Genomic DNA, 23096 nt, shown 5'->3' with positions numbered 1-23096 from the left:
GCCCCTGTGTGGGGGGGGGGTCATGGCCCCTGTGGGGGGGGCAGCAAAAAATATATTCATGTATTCATAAAACATGTATTTAGAGTTCACTTTATTATGATGATAGAGACACTGGTAGTCTTCCAAACTGCTTTATCACTGTAGATGTATCAATACAACTTTGCCCAACTGATCACTGTCTCTCTGTCTCACTCTCTCTCTGTCTCACTCTCTCTCTCTCTCTCTAGTGTGGTCTTTTGTTTTAATTGTGGAGCAACATGTCTTTTAGGGTATCTAACAGAGTGATGTTGGGATTTTTTTTAACAGGGATTTTATTCAGTTTTCCAATAGGGAACACCAGAAGTCCTGCTAGGGAGGTCAGTGGCAGAACCCTGCCTGCACAGAGCTGGTACCTTGGACCCAGCTGGCTGTGGCTGACCTCCTGGCCAAATGGGGCCAAGGAGGACATGCTTTGACAGTTCAAAGCAGGCCACCACACCCAGGACATCTTCTGGGCAATAGTTGCCCAGATGGCTGAGCAGGGACACACATGGCAGTAGTACCACACAAAGGCCAACTCTGCAGCCACAGCCCACTGGCAGCTGGCCCAGAGGGGCAAATGCCTCATCTGGGTCTGGCAGGTGCACAGCAGGTCACAGCCATGCAGCAGCCCCCATTGCCAGACTGCTGCAGTGGGTAGAGGGTGCAGGGAACTCTCAGGGCTGCTTCACCAGTCTGGCTGGCACAAGGAGTAGTGTCCCTAGGTACCAATTGGCTGGGTCCCAGAAGCTCCTGAAAGCAAGTAGCCCTGAGATACTTGCCAGGCCAGCTTTTTGCCAGGACAGGGCAGTTTTTTATACTGCTGGGGACAGCACAGGTACTGGCCCCGGGCTATAGCTCTCACTGGCTGCAGATCCGGGAGGAGCCAGGCAGGGTTATTTTGCCCCAAGTGGCACAATTTGCTCCACTGCAAAGTACATGTCCAAGCATGTGCACTAAGGCAAAAAAGCCCTGGCTCAAATTTGCACCACTTCTATTTGAGTTACTGCAAGCGCATGTGCTTGTATGTGTGGATGCACCATAAGAGGCAAACTCATCCAATAACTATATGCTAAATAACTCAGATTGACATTTACTGTACAAATAACAAATTAAGATATATTCTCATAGAAAAATCTCATTGTGTATGCTTGCTAACGGCCCAGGAGATTAAGAGAGATGTTTTTCAAGTACAAAACCACAACTCTACAGTACCTTGGACAGCTCAGGTCATTGAGAGACTAGATGACAGAAGTACAGGAAGTCAGACCTAACAGAATGATTTAAGATAATAAGCAGCATGTTTCAATCATAGTCTTAGCATAGAGAAAAACAAGTTTGCACAAATCTCTGAAAACAGAAAGCATTTTTCCTTTTTTAATGACAATAGGCTGAAACACCAGGCATTTCTGCAATGAAATGAAATTTGTTACTTGATGAGGTGGATTCATCAAGAAATATAGTTAAAAAAAGAAATGAGGAATATTTCAGATTGAGTTAGAAAAATGAGACCTGGCAACTAAAAATGACAAGATGTGGGAGAGATGGAAATATAACATTCATGGGTAAGGAAATGTTTGATGAAGAGAAAATGGGAAAGATTAGGATGTCATGGCTTGGTAAAGGCTGAGAACAGTAAGACAACCATTTTGAAGAGATAAGTATAGCACGTTGGACCATATTCAATGGAAAGGGATAGGATTATTTTTATTGAGGCCGCTATTGTATTATACTTTGTTTTTCCTAGCTTGTGTCTTACCTGGAGGACCTCGGTGCCCTGGCTGGCCAGGTGGGCCTGGTATATAGGCATTGGAAGCAAGTACCTTTTCACCAGCGATTTGTTTGCTAAGGTCACCAGCATTGTTTGGTAGCAAAGCAACCTGAAGGGGAAAAAAGCATTAGAGTTTCATAGGATCAATTAATTCCTCTGTTAAATTTTTCTGTAAACAAACTGTGTGGTAATCTAAATATTGGGATGCGTGCAAACTCCATTATGATTACTATAATCAACATTTGTCTCCAGGAAATCCTTCCTGAAGTCCCCAGTCAGGACAGGGTATCTTTTGTGCCTGGTACTGTACAAACCTAAAGACACGGACTCTGCAATGGATTGCATAAGACCAGACAGTGATACTAAGTTGGGGACCACCAAAGATGCTGGGGCTCTGTATGAGGAGTATGCTGTGTTTATGAACCCATGTATTGGAGGAACCAGGTTTAATTTAAACAGCACACACAAAAAATGAGCTTAACAAACAGTAGGGAAGGAAAGAGTTACTACAATAAAACTTAGAAGAAATATGTGTACCTTGAGAGCTCCAAACACCTGAAATATCTTTGGAGACTTGTCACTGAAATTATTCCCTGTCAAGCAATAACCATATTGTGTTTCCTGTAGGTCTCCCCTGTACTCTCAGGTGACTCTGAACTGATGGTCAATTATTCTTATGCTATTAATTTATCCATCAATGTATGTGATTTTCCCCGTTTCTGAACAGTCTCTCCTGAAATGCCCCCTTACTGCACATCACTAATTCATTTAAATACATATTAATGTAGATGGTTTCCTCCCTTTCTGTATCTGCATATATGAGGCTGTGAGGTCCCCAGGTCTCTGTGTTTCTGTCTCTGCTGCTGTCTGGTATCACACGCAAATGACTGGAAAGTCTGTTGCTCAGTATAACATATGACCTGAAGCCAGGACTATCCAATGCTGAGATGAGAAAGTTCCTTCAGCACCGTTGCTTCCTTTCTTTCCTCACTCCTGTCACATCAAGTGTCAACCTTGCAAACAGTTCTTAAGTGCAGGTTGCACTAGAAGCAGAAACCATGCTGCCCTAGTGCTGCTGGTGCTGGAGCCCTCTCGGTGGCCAGGGCACGGCTGCGCAGCCAGGGCACGGCTTGTCCCATGTATGTTGACAGCCACCATTGTTGGTGTTAAGCCTTTTCCTTTCATTAGGCTTCCATGGCCTTTTCAAAAGGCCAGGCCTATCCTACACAAAACTATGGGAAGAATTTTAGGGAGGGAGAGTGAACTTCAGGGGCAATATGCCATGAAGTCCTTAGGTGGGAACTGGTGGGAGGAGGAAGGGAGTATAGTGAGCCCCCTCCTGCTGCTATCTGGTGCTGCTGCCATCATGCCATTGGACAAAAAGTTAAAACTCCTGGAAGACTGCCCTAACCACTGGCATACAGAAGAGTCTGGAAGACCTCTGGAGCTGAGACGCTCTTCCACTATGAATTCAAAAGTCATCAAAGAAGAGCAAACAAAGAGGGGCTGACTTTGTAGTCTAGTGAACAGGACACAGTAATGAGGAGGAAGGCCCTCATTCTGGTCCTGTCCATTAATTCTGATTTAATTCCAGTGACTATCCAATTTGAAATACATAAACAGTCCTGAGAGCAGAGACTGAAATTAGGGTCTCCTCCCTTTTTGCTGTGTGCTCTATCTATGAAGATAAACAGGATTCCTCTTGCTTGCTCTTTTTCTGGCCTTAGGATTTCTGCATTTTTGCAGTACAGAGCCCCAGTTTCCATAGGAGGGATATTGGCCCATACTGCTCTATACCCTGGAGTTGAGGTACTTCCCCAGGAAGTTGCAGACATGGGCTGGAATCCTCTCAGGCTGATAAGTGCCTACAACTAAGGTTTCCCAATTTTACAGTGAGTGAGTGCTCTAACCACTAGTCTATTAAGCAAAAGCTAGCAGTGGGGACACCTCCACCATGTTTCAGAAAGAAAGTAACAAGACTTTATAGTGACCTCCATGTTGTTGAGGCCTGCTCAGAGCACACCTAATAGACTGGGCCTCTTTGATAACTTACATTGCAAGAGAATCTAGGCAGGAGTTAGATACCCACCTACTGTGTGCATGTATCAGAGCCTGAGTTTAAGTGTCCAGGGAACTCTGCCATCCAAGATGGAGACACCAGTAAATCTAGGTACTTCCAAGGAGAGATGCCTACTAAGCAAGAGTTTCCTAAAGTACTCTTTTGGATTTTGGCACCTAAGTACCATTAGAGACACCTAGAGTGCCTCTCTGGATTTCTCCTTAGTATCTATCTCATTCAGTCCTCCTAGAGACCAACTGACACTGGAAAGTGGTTCAAATTGCACATTATTTTTATTGTGCATCTGTGCCTTTACCCACAATGTGCTATGTCCTTCCTAGACAGGAAAAAAAGATGTAAATATTGAGTTCACAATTTATGGAAAAAGTGAATTCACAAAAGCTTGCTTTGTGCAGGAGCTCCACCACTGGTCAGTTCTCTAAAATTAAAGAAGGACAGGACAGTATATCATACTTGGCACATCTACACGTTCATTAATGCACCATAGTCACTGCATTACGTTTAGTATTTGGTTACCTCACGCTACTGTGCAGTACTGGCACATGGATTTTTACAGACGCTAACTGCACAGTAGCGTACTGGCATGTTTTTGCCTGGCACACTACTGTTCAGTGTTATTAGGCTACTGCACAGTTAGCATCTCATATAGACATGCCCAGTATGCACGTAAAAACATAAGAACTACCATTTTCTGGGTCAGAGCATAGGTCCATCTTGCCCAGTATCATGCGTCACACAGTGGCAGAGAGTGGATGGAATCATGAAGGTTTTTTTCCCCATTCTTCCTCTCACTCGCAGCCTCCAGCATTTAAGGTCTACAAAGTTATGACACAGAGGCTGTGCCCACTCACTCCCATACTCCTCATACTGATGCCCCTTTCCTCCAAGAATCTGTCCAATCCCTTTTTGAATCTGGCTGAGCTGTCAGCTTGCACAACGTCAATGAGCCTGCATATTTTTGCAGTAGTTGTTTTCCAGCGAAGTTGCCAACATTTTTCTTTAACTTCAGTTGTATGCTGTGTGGAGAACTTCCTTTTGTTAGCTTTAAACTTGCTACCTACTCGCTTCATGTTATGGCCCCTACTTCTTATATTATGAAAGATGGTATATAATAGTAATAATAAAATAATAGTAATAATAGAAATAGTAATAATAAAAGTAATAATAATAATAGAGATAGTAAAGAATAAATCCGTATGTAGTTTCTCTTCACCATTTAACATTTTGTAAACCTTTATCATGTCTCCCCTCAAGCATCCCTTTTCTAAACTGAATAGGCCTAGTCTCTTTAGTTTCAACTTATACAGGAGCCTTTCCATCCTTGTTGCCCTTCTCTATACCTTCTCTAGCTCTTCTATAACCTTTTTTGAGGTATGGGGACCAGAACTGGGCATAGTATTCAAGGTTTGGATGCAGCATGGATTCATAAAGGGGCATAATGTCACAGGGCCTCAAGTACTCCATATTCCATCGGGCATCACGCTTCAGGTGCAGTGCTCCTCAGCATTCCTACTGCAACAACACAGCCTTCTCTTCCATGCTGTGTCTAGTTTGGCTAGTTTGTAAAACCCTTTCCATCAATTGCATGCAAATTATCTCATATGATGATAATGCACCAATTGTACTCATTCTGCCTTTTATTTTCCCTGCTTGATCCTTTAGTGACTGATCTCATCTAAGCCTGTGCTAATTAGTCACATGCAAGACATTTATTCCTTTGATTGATGAAGGCTACAGAGGTCAAAGCAAAAATCTTTTTGTGCCCTATCTTCAGCTAGGTAGAGGCTACTCATATCTAAGTCACATTAATCTAATTTTGAAACCAATGTTTGATTGAAAAGGATTTTAAAGACTGTGAAGATGCAAAATTGCCTCCAATCAGCAAATATGGATGTGTTTATATCTGAGAGTCTCCTTTTCTAGCCTTCTGAATGCTGCTTGCTGCCTTAGATTGCAAATTCTTGCCTACTGGAACTTGGGCTGGATATCACTCTTCATTTCTGTAACAGCATTAGCACAAGTGGCAATAGATAATTAAAGGAAAATCTTCCCAGCCGCCTGCTTTGACAAATGGCTTTCAGAGTAAACACTGTGGGTAAGACAATAATAAAAAAAATAAATGCATTAACCCAAATCTTGCCCTTGGTCACCTTAATTAATTGACTAACATCGGCCCTGGTGTAACTTTGACTTTGATTGAGTCACACTATGAATTGAGTTCCACAAGTGGGCATATGGTTGTTTATGGGCCATCGTGCTTAAACTACCAGCGATACCACCATAGCTAACCAGATCCAAACTTTTACAAGACACTTTACAAAACTTACATGAATCTTGCCCGTCTATGGTCCAACCTTCTCTCAAGTAACATGGCTCCAAGAAGACCACTGGCAAGCTGTGCCATTATATGGGTCCTCTTACAAACACATAGTAGCAGGCATGGAGGAAGCCCAAAGCAAGTCAAGAAAACTTAGAGCTGTATTAGTTTGAGACAAGTGGCCCTAGAGGGGGTGTTGTCCCAGAGACTAATAATCCCTCTCCCCCTCAGAGGAGGGGAAGGTTTTACTGAATAGCAATCTCCCCTACCATGCATGCATAAGTGTGGGAGGTCCTGGATGCAAGATAAAGGAACTCCTAGGGAATGGCCCAGGCCCAGATTACTTATTAAGTCTCCAATCTCGTTAGGAAACATTCTCCTTCTCCCCAGACTACTAGGCCTGTGCGACAAGGCTGTTATTCTCTTTGAATTTGGATTTGGCCAATACAGGGGACAGCGATTTGACTTGGTGATTGAAATCACTGTCCTGCATCAATTTGGTCGAATCTGATTCTGCCGAATCTCTGAATAGTCCCCATCTCCTGCCCACTCTCAATGGCTACCTGGCCCACTCTCCCAGCTCCTGGCTCTTTAAAAAAAAAAGCTCCCACTCCCCAGATGCTGCCAGGTTGGGGAGCGATCCCCACTTCCCCTCACTGCCTCATGCTGCATGGGGGGGCTCTTTCATGAGCCCCCTGACCTCTGCCCACTGTCCCAGCCACCCCGCCCCCATGGCTGTCCCATCCATCCCTGCTCCCAGCTTTAAAAAAAAAAAGCTCCATTCGTCAGCTGCTGCCAGGCGGGGGGGATCCCTGCTACCCCCTACTGCCCCACACTGAATGGGGGGCTCTGCCATGAGCCCCAAGGCTGCTGCAGCAGCCAATGAGACCGGGGTTCTTTTGGTTTGTTTTTAAAGGGCCAGAAGCTGGGGTGGGCGGGGCAGCCATGGTCGGGGAGGGCTGGGAGAGCAGACAGGGGTTGCGGGGGTGCTCAGGGGGGCTGAGGGAGCAGGCAGGGGATGACGCCTGGCAGGGGTCTCTCCATGGTCCTCTCCGCCCTTCTTCAGCCCCACCTCCCCTACCCCCTACTTACCAGCACAGAGTCCAAGTCCAACTCCCTGCAGCGGTGAGCAGGGACTGCCTGAATCACCAAAGCGCTCTGAATCTTTTCTGAATCGATTCAGACCTTTTAATTGGTCTGATTCAATTCGGATTCAGAGATTCGGACACTGAGTTGGGCTGAATCTTCTCCTAATCGAATCAGCACCCGAAGCGTCGCACAGTCATCCAACCTACCCTGTGTCTCTTCCGTTCCCTCTCTGCCCATCATTTGTTAACTCTGTGACTGTAGGACTTAACTCTGAAGTGAGATCTGGAGACACTCCACAGGAAACAAACTAAACAAAGGAAAGCTAGATTTTAAAAAGAGGTGAACTCTGTATGTGAAATGCAGAAATGCCTTAAGCATCAGGCTCATTTGCCTAAATAACACTTGACAATGTACTGTATTTAAAGATGTTCTGAAAATCCTTTAGCTCCCTAGTGGCAGGCCAATAGGATCTCAAGCCAGGAAACTGATCTGCAGTTGGCAGAGAAACTGATTTGAGGTGAGTGACCACAAGGAAAGCTGGAAATTTTGCTCTGCCAAACAGAATGTTTCAAAGTAATGTTTCAAAGATGCTTAGGGTAATTTTACCCCTGCTGTAACTCTGCTGACCTCCCGAATTAATTCAACCCGCTTACTATGTCAGTGTCAGAGTCCATCACATTTGCACTAGAACACTGGAATATAAGGCATGATTCTCATTATTTGGCAATATTTTCATCAGCCCTTTGGAATTCACTGAATCTCTGCTTTCCAGAAATTCCGTAGTTTTATCAGTTGCTGAGATACACTCTTTTGCCAATGGTGCAAACCAAAGGCCCACAATGCAAGGGCATGATAATACTTTACGCTTGTAGTATACACCTGGGATGAGAAAAAGTTCACTGAAAATGCACTTTTGGGGAAATTCAGGTTGCATTTGGCTGACATATAATAGACAAAATAGAGTTAGCTCACTGAGACACTGAATCAAAACATCTTTTTGCTTTGCCAAAAATTACAAAATATTTTAGTTTTGGGTTGACCAGAAGTTATTATTTTTTTCTTAAAAAAAAAATTTGGACTTGCCAGGGAACTGAAAAGTCAGTTATTTACATACCTCTAGCATGCAACTGTTTTCATGTAAAGATCTTCATGCAGAGGATCCAAAGATTTCACAACCATTAATGGTTTTAAGTCTGGGACAGTGACTGGTACTAGAAACAGACAAAGGGAGATGGGACAGTGCAACAGTCAAGACTATGAATGCAGTCAACTAGATGTACTAGTTTCTGCCTTTGCAATGTAGCTGCTCAATCCTGAGTTAATTCTCCACTGAAAACATGCCCTGATTCCAGCTCTGGCTAGGGAGATTGCTGGTCTGAGTGGTCACATTTCATAGGTAGGGATTTCATAGGTGCCCCAGAGAAATCATACTTAGGTTGTACAGATACTTGAATGGCTCTGGAGTTCAGATGACTGGTACAGTTCCTAAGAAACCCACTGTTGACACCATCTTTCATCTGGATTGGACACAGTGTAGTTTTAGCTTTTGCTTTCTTAATCAACACAGCTGCTTTTTTCTGATCAATTTATTCATGGCCTGCTGTTGTGATGGCTGAGACCATCAGTGCCACCCTCTGAGTACCAAGCCAAAAGACAAGCAGACGAGTTGTTACAGCTTGAACGGTGTAGCTGGAGGCTGTTAAAGACCCATGTCACCCATGTACTGGGCACAGAGAGGATGCATAACACACATGGATCAGTGGGTTGCCTTGAGCTGTGATCTCTCTTACAGTCTGAGCATGGATGTACCTGTACATTGGTGGGAATGTTCAGGGAACACCTGACTAGTACCAGACATGACAATGACAATTTGCTAAATGAAACTTTTCTATCTCTTCTATCCCTGTATCGAAACAATGCTCCAGAAGAGTTTTAAGAGCTGTTTAACAGATGCCAAGGATGTCATCATTGGCCTCAGCCATCAAGCTAAGGCCTCAGCCATCAAGCTAAGGTCTATGGACCACTTGTATCCATCACCCTGTCCCTGGCACTTTTGGCCAGACTACTATAGGTGGCTACTAGACATTCAAAATGCTGCCCACCTCAAATCTCACCTGGACTAAGGAGCTGTGTAGCCTTTATTGAGGTGATGAAAAGGAATGGGTGTTTCACCCTAGGGGTTGTTGCACCCGAGTGACCAGTAAATTGACTTCCTCTCCATAGATTTTATTTAATTTTGTAATCTGGCAACTATTATGGGTTCTTTTAAGATGCCCCACCCACTAGACATAAATGCCACATGATACCTAAATTACAGTAACTATGATCAAGGTTCAGAGGTACTTTAGGCACCTCCAACTTAGGTGTTATAACACCTGGCTTCAGGATAGTGATTCAAAAATACAGGGTGAGTTGCCTAAGCACCTTACACAGTGGGCACATCTACACATTCGTTAATGCACAGTAATTACAACATATTAAGTTTAGTACCTGTAGTGACAGGTACTAAATTAATGTGCCATAATCGGCACTACTGCGCATTAGCACAAACAAACTATCTTTTTGTGACATTAATGTGCAGTACACTAAATCTACTGTGCATTAGCACATTAGGACAGGTTTTTCCCACCAGGCTAATGCACAGTAGAACTAGTCTACTGCACTCGAAGCGTCTCTTGTAGACGTGCACAGTATGTGTGGAGCGTTGTTCACCTCCAAATGATGACTCTGAGTGCAGACACTGAGCAGGCCAGGACCAGAACCAAGGCCTCCCCATCTGACTCCCAGCTGGGTGCCCTGAGCATCACATTATGGAGACAGGTTACTTCTAGCTTCTTCTCCTGACCAAAAGACTTGTACTTTTGGTTGCTAAGTGGCTGCACTTCAATAGGAAGGGAAAGGCATGGCCCACTCAGCCCATTCTAAACTTAAATGACTGGGACAGTCTCTAAGTTTGCATGAACTATCAAGTGAATCCTCTCAGCTGAGAAGCCCCTCAGCCAAGAACTTGGGTCTCCTACGCTCACATTGCCCCAACCACCATGCTTGTATTCAAAAAAAGATTTTATGCACTACCTTTTGCGCTATCTGGCTTTGACTTTGACTGGAAGTGCTGTGTTTTGCAGTGAACTCAATGCTGTTGAGGCATGCTCTGTGAGGGCTGACAGATTAGGTCCCTCTGGGAACATAGATGGAGTTCAGGAATGTCCTTGTCTCTTATCAAGATAGCTCTAGAGCAGGGGAGGCAATGTCCAGCCCAAGGGCTGGATCTGGCACACAGCAGACTCCATTTCCCAGAAGCCCCTGCCCACGTCACTGCGAAAGGTTTCCATAAAGACCCCAGGAGCAGCAGGGCCGTGACAGCAGTGGGCCAGGGTTTATCTGGAGACTGATCCCAGCAGTGCTGGCAGGGCATGTGGTTGGGTGGGGAGCGGCTCCAGGGCTGGATCTTGCAGCAGTGAAAGTGTGGTCTGGAGTCAGCGCAGAGATTTGACCTCAGGCAGGGGCATGTGGGCAGTGGATCACAGCTCTGCCCTGGCTCTGGACCACACTGTCATTACTGCAAGATCCCAGGCCCAGCCCCAGATGAGTTCCCACCTAGCCGTGCATCCTGGAAATGGGCCACAGCGATGTAGGCAGGGGCAGCTGGGAAATGGAGTCCACCTGTCAGCCAGAGCCACCATTTTGGCCACCCCTGCTTTAGAGCTTAGTTGGGAATAAAGCACCTGGCTGTTCAGGTTGGGATGGCTCTGTACATACGTAGGAAGCTACATTGAGGCTTTAATTGAATGTAGGTGTCTTCATGGAAGGGTTTTCCTGGACTGATTTTTGGACAGAAATCCTGGCATCTAAAAATTGTTTAAAGCATCTTAAGTGCTTCTCCAGATCTCACTTTAATCTTCAGCTTGAAAATGGCCATTCAGGAATAAATAGTTATGTTTAATTCCAAAGGATTAACATGAACAGGCACTAAAAGTTTCTTTTTTTCTGCTGTGTAAGTCAGAAAATAGCACATACTGCCAACGAGTCTGCTTAACACATAACTTAGCAAGTAAAAAAAAAAAAAAAATCACATAGTTGCAGAGGCAGCATCCACACATGCCTCCCCACTGAGTCAGCTGGGTCCAAGACATGTACTATTCATTACAAATAACCCAGTTCTGGTCTGTGTTATTCTTAAAAGACCAAGAAGTTAAATTTTAAAGAATGATAAAGCTTGTTTATTCAGAAAGCCGTCTTAGCCTACTGACCTGCTGTTACCTCTGGGTCCCTCCTGCAATCCAGGGACCAATGTAAGAATTTATACATAACACTCTTAAAGGTATCCACAAATGGTCTAGCTCAGTGCTCTTTGATATTTGCTGGCTAGAAAGCATCTGTCACACAGACTGGTGCCAAACCATGTGTTTTCAATGCTGACTGTAATCCTTTTGGGATTAACTGCACTCACTGACCTAATTTTTTTTTCACCTTTTAGTTTGACTGGAATCATTGTCCAAAAATGACCTTTCCTTTCTCCATCCGTATGTCAAAATCCAACCTTTCCTCAAAAAGAACTATTTTACATGCATGTAAATTTTTGTGGGGATAAGTTTTATGGGAAGAGTGGTCCTAGAAATAAGAGCAAATATTCATTCTCATGATGCCTCCTGCAAATTTCAGGAGTTCCTAGGGGAATGGTAGTCTAGTTTATTGGACATTGCTTGACTAGAACGATCTGTTATGGTGATTTCTAATAATGCTGCCTGGAGAAGCAGCTGTACATGAGCCACTGTACCACACTGATCCCATGCGCTGGCTTGCTTAATGGTTTTGTTACATTTTCATATACGGGATATGCCAGTCTAGTTTTTCAATTTACCACTCCTCCCAGTTTCACTGGGGCTTTCCTGTATGGTACAAGGTTTGGGGTCAGTACAACCATTCTGTTGCACTATTAGATCAAAGAGGCATTAAAACACACTGGAAGACTTATTCATAGTGGTATTTTCATCTCAATCCCCAGCATACCTGCTTCCTGGATCTTCCATCTGTGGTACAACCCTCTATAGCAGGGATATCAAACTCACCCTGTCCTCTTAACTAGAACTGGACCACAGGGCTCCTTGCAGGCTGGATTCAGATGCAATGGCAGCAGGGTGAGTGGCATCAATGGTCACGGGGGTTAATGCAGCTATAGCTAATTCCCTTTTGCTGACAAGTCCCCAGTAGGCCTCTATGCCCTGGGTTTTTGCAGCAGGGCCCACCAGGAAATTCCCAACCCCTCTGAGATCTCAGGAGGCAAACAGACCATATAAAGCCTGAGGGCTGTATGTTTGATATCTCTGCTCAGGTATGGACAATTTTAGCAATTTTCTAAGCATTAAAGCTCTTGCTTCTACTACCTTTATTCCTGTTTGCTAAGCTTTTATTTTCTCTAAGCCAACCTTTTCTCTCAAGATGACAATGGAAGGAGGTGTCATTGTTCCTTGTCCTTTTACTCAATAGCCTACTGGTTAAGACTTTCCCTTGGGATGAGACTGCGGTTCAATTTCCATGTCATCTGGAAGGAATGTGAACCCAGGTCTCCTCCCTTGCAGAAGAGTACTCTACCCACCAGTTTACAGGATCTTTTGAGGAGGGTCACTTGTACACACTCATTCTCTAGGCCACCAAATATGTAATCGTTCCTTGTAAAGCAAAAAACTCAATAGAAACCTACCCCAGACTATCCTATACCCTGATGTTTAAGACACTCTGGTGGAAGACATTTTTGAATGTGGCTGTTTGCCATCCTGGATGAGTGTTTTAGCCACTGGGGCATTACTTTTTCCTCGGGCTCTGTTTAGCATGTGTGATGTGGGAGGTGTGGGCCAAGAATGCTTCCTGGATCAGGGCGTTAAAGTGAGGAAAGTGGGGAAAGCTCCTGGTTTTTGGTGGTCAGTGGGGCTCAGACATGAAATAGGCACTGAACTGCTCATGGTTTTCAGCAGGTGGCTCCATACATACCAGCTGCAGATACTTTCTAGGAACTATCTGGCAGAAGCCTAAAAGCCCAGGGAAATAGCTGCTGCCAAAGTTAGGTTCCAGCTCAGCAGGTTTTTCGATGTACATTTTGGATATAGGTACCTTAAGCACCAGTCCTTTTGTGGCTCTAGTTCAAAAGCTCCACAGCATTTGCAATTCCCACCAGGATTTGACAGCAGGATTCTTAGTGTAAGATTTAATCCCATGTACCTCAATGGGGAGGATACAGCTGGGCCTTCACACACATCCAAAGCACCTTATTTACTGTAATTAACGGTATGTAGCAGCACACCATGAACAGACTTCTCATTTTTAACCTGTTTATCTATGGCCAGTATTTCTATCTGCTGGTATTTCCAATAAATCAACATTGATTCTACCCAAAGTTACCTGGAAAACAGAATTTATGTATATGGAAATACTGACATTTCAAAAATTGTTTTATTCCAAATCAAAATGGACAGCTGAAATTTTAATATTTTCCACACAATGGAAATTGCCCCCATTTTTTGTTTTTCTAAAACTTTGTAGCAATCCATTTCAATAATGGTGAATGATTTTGTTTTCATAATGCCAAAGTAATATATACTTGATATATATAATGTTAAATATTACATACCACAGTTCTTCTATTTTAAAAATGTCAAAACAAAATTAAATGAGAATTAATCAAAATTTAATGGTTAATCAAAATTTAATGATTTTGCCTTATTGTTTAGAACAGTAATGCTCAACTTTTTCTGCCGTGGGCCAGATCTGGCTGCCGTCCCCAATACAGCACCTGGGGCAGGTGCAGTGGGCTCCATGGGGGCTGAGGGGAGGGAGGGGAGTGGCCCATCTCCAACCTCCTGTGCAAGGCTTGGAGTTCAGGAATTTGGCAGGGAGGAGGGTGGCTGTGTTAATGGCCACTGCCCCCCACTGCCAATTTTCCCGACCTGTGGAGAGCCCCGCAGGCCAGATGTAATGGCTCTGTTGGGCTGTGGGCCAGAGATTGAAACCCCTTGGTTTAGAATATTACTGAAAAAAAACCACTGTAATTTCAAATCAGTTTAATTTTCTACTGAAATTCTTTCAACTTTCTCTTTAACCCTGACGGGCACATCCTTGTCTGATTCTCAAGGTTAATGCATTCCAATGGCAGAAGCAGCTATGCATGGGTGCAAATATTGTTAAAACACCAGGCTCTTAATAGTTGACTTTTATCCACCTTTGAACTAGCTCCCTTACCTGTAAGTAGACACTGAAAATATGGATTGGAGGCACGTGTTTTTGAAATAAACGAGTCTTCAACTGATGTAGTCACTCTTAGACATTATACTTTCAACTAGGCAAGTGCACCCTGACAGTCATGCATCAGCATTCTCATTTATGCAGATTCACCCTTTTCTACATCCTTTACCTCATGCAATATTTACACAGGCTTACCTTATTTCATGATAGATCAAGCCCTAAATATTGAGTATTCATGACCTGAAGAGCTAGCCAGACTAAAGGTCCATCTAGCTCATTATCTTGTCTTCAACAGTGGCAACAAGCAGTTGCTTTAGAGGAAGAGTGTAAGAAACAAGGTAGAGGGACCCAGGCCTTGCTGTTCCTTCTTAGTCACCACCAATAGGTAAAAGCCAAAAATGTTATGTATAATAGTCCCAATGGACTTATTCTTCATAAACTTGTCTAATCCTTTTTGAACCCAGTAATAACTCTGAGCCCATCACACATAGTTAGGTCTATCTTCTTGCCACATATACATTACTTTGTACTTCCCAGTGCTGCAATTCATGTGCCTTTTTGTTGCCCATTCACTCAGTTATGTAGATCTTTCTGTTACCTTTCTATGACACTTCTTTGGATTTGACTATCACAATTAATGTTATTATCTGAAAAATTTGTCACGTCACTATTCACATCCTGTTTCAGATCACTGATGAATGTTGAACAATACAGTTCCCAGCACACTTCCCTAGGGAACTTCACTGTTGACCTTCTTCCACTGTGAAAAATGAACATTTAGTTCTACCCTTTGTTTTTATTTTTTTAACCAATTTTCATTCCATGAAATGACTTGTCCTCTGATCCCATGACAGCTTCATTCCTTCAAGAGCCTTTGGTGAAGGACCTTGTCAAAAACATTTTAGAATTAATTAAATAAAAGAGTAAGACTGATAGGAAGCCTAGGCTCAAATCCTGACTGACCCCTGGTCGTATCTTGCATCTCCCGCAGGATCTGACACGTTCACATTCTGCTCAGATGAAGGCAAGAGAACTGCCATTCACACCCGGTTTAAACACCTGCCACACAATGCTCAGCACAAAGCTTCGCATGGCAACAACAACACAACATTTGTATGTTTAAAGTTAGATACTTTAAGAAGCACAAAATATGTTTCTAGTCTCAAATGGTCTTTTTAAAAACGTAGTTCTGGAAAAGAGGTGACCTTTGATTCATACCTTTTGCTTCAATTGTAAAACCGTCTGCTTTATTTGGTGAAACTCTTTGCATGAGGCACAGCAAGCTCCTGGTTTCACCGCATTGTCGGCCTTCTCAGAGAGCCCAGCTGAAAGAAAACAATTTCCAGGACAAACATAAGAAAGGTAGAAAATCCAAAAGGAAAGAATCCCACAAAGTAATTGAATAAGCAACTGCAAAAGCAAAACACCATAGAACAGCCTTTGAGGTTTTTATATTTTCCCATAATGTGAAAAGCAGAGGGGATCATTCCATTACCAACTTTTCAATTGTGAATCACCAGAGCTAAGCAATTTTACTGAGACAATCCTACACACATTTTCAAACCAGCTGTTTCCAGTTAGCAGTCCCTAATGAGACACTACTTTCTTATACCTGAAAATGTTCACACCCATGCTTTTATCTGTCCATTTACAGTAGAGCAGCTTTATAGATCCCAACTGATTTATAATCTCCTCAATGGCCAATTTTCATATGCTGTAAATTACAAGAAAATCCCAGGCAAAGCGACTCTTTCCTTCAGTTTGCACAACGTTGGCCTTTATCATCACTGATTATTTTACCGTGCTAGGAGACTGCAAGAGCAAAAAGGGTTGAAAAATGAGATTCATGGTAAGGTATCATATTGAAGGTAGAGGATGGGCCACTGCAACTGGTAGGGATATGGAAATGACATTGCTGAGGAATTGGTGCCATAATGCTGGAACTAACAGGCATCAGAACCTCATTTTCTTTACGGTCTCAAATGGAGCTAGTCACTTTTGTTCTGCAAACAAACATTGTTTTAACAGATGTCCTAGTAAAAGGAAATGAAGTTTCCCAAACACACAGAGAAACGTATTGGCAAACTGTAGGAAACAGCCTTTCTTCTTTTTCCTGTTGAAAAACTTACAGTTCATGAAGAACTTGGATAGCTTAAACAAGTCAAGCCAACATTTAGGTTTGAAGAATGATCGACCGCAAGGCTCATTAAAAAGGTTTACACACCAGCTCTTCAGCACCATGCACAGATTACTGCTACTTGACTTAAAGGAGGAGCTCCAATTCTTGGCATAACTGCATGCTGTTATCCTCTAAATGGACCACCCACCATGCACTTAGCTATGGTGGTATATTTGTCCATTTGGATATACACTTTAGTACCTTTATTTGGGTCATTTTCATAAATTAATATGGCTTTTGAAAAATATATATCATTATGTAAAACAGTCTGTGTGTTAATATTACAGACATTTCTTGGTGCTTGACATTTACATATTTACTGGATTTAGTGTAGTGAATTTCATACAGTTTCCTTATGTATCCATTCTTATATATCCTTCTGTAATATGCCAGGATGCTCAAACAGATTCACACCTAATCAGTGTCTATGATTAGCTGTGAATCATCCATACCCAGAAAGCTATTTCAGATGTCCTGGAATAGTAATTCTGCCTCTTAGAGTAGGGGCTTAGTTCTCTTATCCTAGTATGTAGATCATACATATGTCCTTTACTTCATGGCCTCCTTTATACCAAGAAAGATGGTATAAAGGAGGGCAAAGTTAACTCATCAGCAGCATTAAGAACATCTGAATTAGTGATGAATTAAGAAAAGAGATGAGCATTCAGCTGCTTACTAAGAGCCTGAGACAGCAAGTATTGTCAAGGGGCATTTTTTAGCCGATTACGCTGAACGCTGGAACAACTCACCTATACTACCTTTAAACTCAGTCAGTCCTTTTTAGTTTAAAAATCAGGCTTGAAATACTAGATTTCTTTGTGAGGTTTCCAGTGCTATTTAAACGTCATCCAAAAAGTAGTGCCAGAAGAATGGCATCCAACATGGTGCTTTCATGGATTCAGAGAGTTAAGGCCAGAAAGGACCACTAGATCTTCTTCTACTACAAGTCCTTGGATAACAATTGCCATAGCATTTAACCCTGACCTTGCACTGATGTCAATAACTTGTGTTTAGCTACAGTGCATCTTCTAGAAAGAAAGGCATCCTGTCTTAACTTGAAAACATTGAGAGAGGAAGGGTTCTCTCCTTCCTTTAGCAGTCTGTTCTCATGGTTCATCACCCTCATTGTTCAAAGTCACAGAATCATAGAGAAGTAGGGCTGGAACGGACCTGCAGAGGTCATCTAGTTCAATCCCCTGCCTGGTGTAGGATCACTCCTATCCAACCCATCCTAAACAATAATCTAAACTCTTTGTAAAACTACTGTCAACCCTAACACACCACAAGACAACCTAATCTGCCAGGGGTTAAGCAGGAGAACCACAGCAGCCAATGCCCTGTTTCTATACATTTTATTAATATACGGTTTCCCCTCGCTTTATACGGGCTCTGTATGTGTGAATTCGCTCTTATGTGATGACCCTTTTTATACCAAAAAATCATTATATGTGAGGTAAATTCACTCTTATGCGATCGGTGTGGTGGAAGCCTGCAGTTAGCTGCTTTGTGGGAGTGATGTGTACCAAAATATAGTCTCCTGTGTGGATCTGTGCTCCTTGCTTGTTGTCTGTGACACTTGTTTCTGTAGTTGACATCCCCGTTATGATAGTGTCCTGGTTGCTTGTGTGTACTGTCTGCTGTTAGTGAGTACCAAAATTGTCTTGTAAAAGTGGCAGAAATGGGTCTAGGGGTCAGTACAGTCGAGGTCTTGGAACCTATCCCTATTTGTTACATTGTAAAGTGGGTGCCCTTTATGCAAATTAGAGTTATGCGTCATTTTCCAGGAACACATGTACTGCATAAAGTGAGGGAAACCTGTATACTCAAAAGATGCCAGGTAGAGGGCCATGTCTCTCACTATAGGTTGAAACAAAACCCTGCACAGTCTGTACCAATTTGACCATGGGGTAACATTCCATCCTGACCCTAAATATGGCAATCGGTCTGGCCCCGCGCAGAGTGGCAAGACCCCCTAGCCAGAACCTCTGGCTTTATGTCCCAGCAGGAGCATTGGCACATTCCAGTCAAAACCCCCAGCTCTGGCTGCAGCTAATACCCAATGCCTCTGAGAAAGACTTAAAAACACCCTGACACATAACAGAAAGCAGGGGGACAGGCATCACCAGCAAAGCCCAGAAGCATGGGAAATACCAATAGTAGAACAATGTGCATCCTATTTCTAGTTAGAGTTTATCTGGCATTAAATTCTATTCAGGGTTCTTGTTATGGCTTTGTCAGCACCTGGCATTTTTCTTCCCGGGAAGGAATTCATGAACCACAATCAATCATCCTTTGGTTTTCTTTTAGAAAAATTAACAGATTGAACATCTTACATCTCTCACTGTGAGGCATCTTCTCCAACCCTTAAATTGTTTCAGGGATTCATTTCTCAACCTGCTCCAATTCCTCTAAATTCTTTTAAAAACTTGAGTATTTTGGTGCATCTAGCTCTAGGTGAAAGCCAGCATTACAGAGGCACATACAACTGCTTAAATAAAAAGCAAGCTAAAATGTGGGTTTGATACAAGTATTAGACTGATGTTGCTTTCAGCTTATATTTTATCCAAATGAGTTCACTCAAGAGAGGAACAGATTGTTGAGAAATGTTGCTGAAAGCAATGTACAAACTGCCAGATTTCCTGATGTATTTAAGCGTTGTGTGATCTCCTGGGAATGAGTACAATTACATGAAGTGTAAGAAACGACTGAATTTGGCCCCTTGTTCTGGTATCTAATCCAATTTATCCCCAAAAATGATGTGGAAAACAGGCTAGTATAACGATATCCATAGACAAAAGTTGGTTATAATAGTGCAATGTGGTCAACACTGTAGTCATCTACTAGATAAGCCAGTAGTTCTCGATTCAAGGCGCCCCCATTAGATTTTAGGCGTGCTTCAGAAAATTCCAGCTCTTAGTTTTCACTTGTTCTTTTGACTACAGAAAAATAACACAGGAATTCTTCTGTTGCAAAGAATTCAGAAAGTCCCAAACATGTCAGAATGTTTTTTAACACTATGAATTCCTATTTGAAATCTCAGGGTTTATCTTGTGAATCATATTTGCACACCTAATCATACTAACATTGTGTGGCACCCTGCAGCAGCCTTGAAAAGATCTCAGGGCACCCTAAGGTGCTACGGTGCCCTGGTTGAGCATCATGGGTTTGGCTGTATTATACCGCAGGGAGTTCTCTAAATCCAGCTGAACTGATTAGTCTCTGGACCAATAAAAACACGGGTGGGGATCTGATATTTCTTAAGAGCAAGGCAAGATTCTCCTGATTCATGCCAGAAGGAGGTAATGATCTGACCAGGAAAAGAGTTATCCATTACTATATTCCTTATACACAGCATGGTCACATATCAAACCCAAAACACAGCTACTTATGAATAAAGCTGGAATTATCTTAGCATGAGCTGATGATGGTCGTGGGGGTAACAATATTCTAGTCATCATTCGTACAGATATCAAATAAATCCTGGCAACTCTATAAGAAGCAAACACTTGAGCAAGTGTTTTTATTTTACAAGGCCTGAATTTTAGGTCTAAAACTACTTTTCCCTTTAAATACTCTGTACAGAGAGGGCAATCCTGAATGCCATGGCTTACATGCATTTTATGTGGCCCTCTGGTACATAGACAGCTAACTCTAGTTTGTATAATGTTCTGTTGTCCTTCTTCAGGCCCTTTTTCCTACTCACTGGTGAGTCTCGCAGCTGCTATTGATAAGAAAACGGCTTGGAGAGGCAGTTTGTTTGCTTAGCATATGGTTGAAGACACTATCCTGCTTATGCTGGAAGACAGTGAGGTACTGCCAGGAGGAGATCTCCACAGGGAGCTGTTCAGCATGCATTCTTTTCACTGAGATTGTTTAGCTTATCATCTGTGTTGTATTATCTGGGCTCGAAGCGCAGAGGTTTAGTTTGTCTTCTTGGAATATGTAAATGTCCTGTCTCTGTAACATGCAAAACGATTGCTGAAGCAACAAGGATGGGTCAGTTCTGTTGCCTGGTATTCAAACCCACTGCATGTTCAGCCCAACCTCCTTGCAGCAGGTTAGGGACCAAAAGGGGTAGTTGACAACGTGACAGCTGAAAATTACATCTGTGTGATAAAAGTGCTTGCTGAAGGCTCCATGAAGATTAGACCAAGTGTTTTTCTGTATTTGTTTAGATATTAAGTTATATGTTGTTGCTAAGAGCCTAATTAAAATTTAAGATGTAGTAAGGCTTTGTATAAAGTAAGGCCTAGTAAATGTAGCAAAGCCTTGAAGTAGTAAGGCCCTGTGGCATAGTTAAAATTAACCTTACCAAAGGAATGCAAGGCTTGTATTGCTATTGGTCAGTCTAAAGACAGTTGAAGTAAAAAGAATCTGAATGGCTGTAAGTTATCAGCACAGCTCAGAAATTATAAATGGGCTAAAACATCCGGAAATCATTCAGAAGGCAAATACAGCTCTGTGAAAAGGATTAGTTAGCTGTTGACCTGGATCAGTGAGCCCATGGATCTCAAGGAGCCCAAGGACTGAATACCAGGGTCCTTCCCAGTACCCCTCGGACAGTGCTGATCGGGGACGCCTGACTTTGCTGAGCTTTGTGGAAAGAGAAACTTGTTGTACATCGGGCATCAGAGGGGGCAGCCAATAAGTTGCTGACATGAATTATTCTTGTCTGTCATTGTTTGTCTTGTTACTATGTGTAGCTGTGTTTTTGTTAAGTCAATAAACCTTTCTTACCTTTCTACCCCTGACCATACTCTCAATCCCGAACCCTCCGCAGGCGGCTGGGACAGACAATTCTTCTGGAATGTCTCAGTAAACACCAGGGTTAATTCTCCATGCAAACAATGACAAGTTTGGAGCAGTGTTTCTCAACCATTTTGGACTCAAGGCCCTTTTTGTAACTTTTCGAAATTTAGTGCTACTCCACATGTGACCTGCCCTGGGTTTCATGGATTTGACCTTGGTGATCTCACAGGATTCTCAAGAGATGGGGAGATGGCAGGGCCAAGACGGAGGCAGCTTTGGCATTGCAGAACCATGGAGCTGGGCAAGTGAGGAACCAGGAGCCATGTCATGTCAGGGCTTGGGTTGGTGCTCCTTGCTTGAGGGGAAGCCAAGCTTCCCAGAGCAAAATGTCACCTGGGTCTTGCCTGCCGAGCAGTCCAGCTGGCACTTGAGGGCGCAGCTTGCCCAGCATGCTACAAGAAGGTCAAGGTCCTGTTTTGTAGCCAGGGCAATCAACACTGGAGTCTAGTGCACTGCTGCTTTAACCTAGATGAATCCAGCAGGATAGAGGTGACTCTGTATCTTGTCTGGCCTCCAGTCAGACTAGGCTGCAGTGGGGTGCCCCATCCTTCCACAGCTGCTCCCTGGTCCAATCCTACATGATATTTCCAGGAAACAGAGGCAGGGTGAGACAGGTCCACTTGGCAGTGGCATGGCACCCTTAAAAGTATCTCGTGGCACCCAGAGGTGCTGTAGCACCACTGTTGAAAATTACTAGGTTACAGTTAGAGGGATCTGCTAAATTTCTGTCTATTTTATTTGCAATCTCTAATACAAAATATTATCAGAAATTCTGCCTTAAGAATTCCAGCAACCAAGCTGAAGGGAGCCTGCCTCTGGTTTCACATACAGTTATTACAGCTTAGATCTGTATTGAGTTTTATGATTTAAAATGCTTCAGGAACTTCAGGTTACCACAAGGTGGCACATAACTGTAGCATGTTTTACAGAGGAGAGTCAGCTACTGAAATCCCATTTTTTCTCCTTACTGGCTGGAATTTGCAAGCTCAATAGCACTAATAAAAAATATTCACTTCCACCTACACAGATCCAGAGTATTCAGATGAGGTCTGTGAAGTTAGTCTAGATTTACACTGGTGCAAAAGAGCATTATTCAGCCCTTCTTCTGCTCCTTAACCCATCACCGATAAATGTTTTGAATACTTTGGAAGATGGATTCCTCTACCAAACAGATAACTGATGTTGCCATGTAAATTTAGTTTTCAAATTACTGTTTTACTGATATGCAAAGCTTATTTATAAATGCCTAGCGTACTTTGTGCAGACAATAATCCTGAGTGCCATGGGACATAACTCCCTCCAAAAATGTTAATTATAAAAATATCTGAAAAGGAATTAGTTGCAGTGCTCAGATTTTCTTAAAGATGTCTCTATAAATAAAGCAATTAAAGCCTTTGAAATCTAAAGGGAACAAAAACAAATTGCTAGAGTGGCTCCAGCTACATGCTTTCAAAGAGGAAAACAAAAATTACACAATGTTTTTTGCCTCTCTTCCAGCTGGAATTGGGAAAAGCTGGAAAAGCCGGGCTCGCAAGCGGGAGAAGTACGCCCCACTGGCTGACACCCTGAGGAGCCGCGGCTATGACGTGACGGTGGA

At 42.9% G+C, this 23096-nt stretch overlaps 1 protein-coding gene across 1 annotated transcript in view; it reads right to left on the bottom strand.

Annotated features, from left to right (window-relative positions):
* CCBE1 (collagen and calcium binding EGF domains 1) overlaps positions 1 to 23096 on the bottom strand; it is a gene marked incomplete at its 5' end in the record, with an annotated part of 47991 nt that overhangs the window by 14228 nt on the left and 10667 nt on the right. The window contains 2 exons of the mRNA XM_019531725.1: positions 1778 to 1898; positions 15730 to 15836. Coding sequence (XP_019387270.1) covers positions 1778 to 1898; positions 15730 to 15836 — 228 coding nt within the window. The remainder of the gene's footprint in view (positions 1 to 1777; positions 1899 to 15729; positions 15837 to 23096) is intronic.

This window comes from Crocodylus porosus, unplaced genomic scaffold (assembly GCF_001723895.1).
Source record: "Crocodylus porosus isolate Cpor-Errol unplaced genomic scaffold, CroPor_comp1, whole genome shotgun sequence".
Lineage (NCBI taxonomy): Eukaryota > Metazoa > Chordata > Crocodylia > Crocodylidae > Crocodylus > Crocodylus porosus.
The sequence above is the reverse complement of the archived record's forward strand: the minus strand, read 5'-3'. Positions and strand labels throughout refer to the sequence as shown.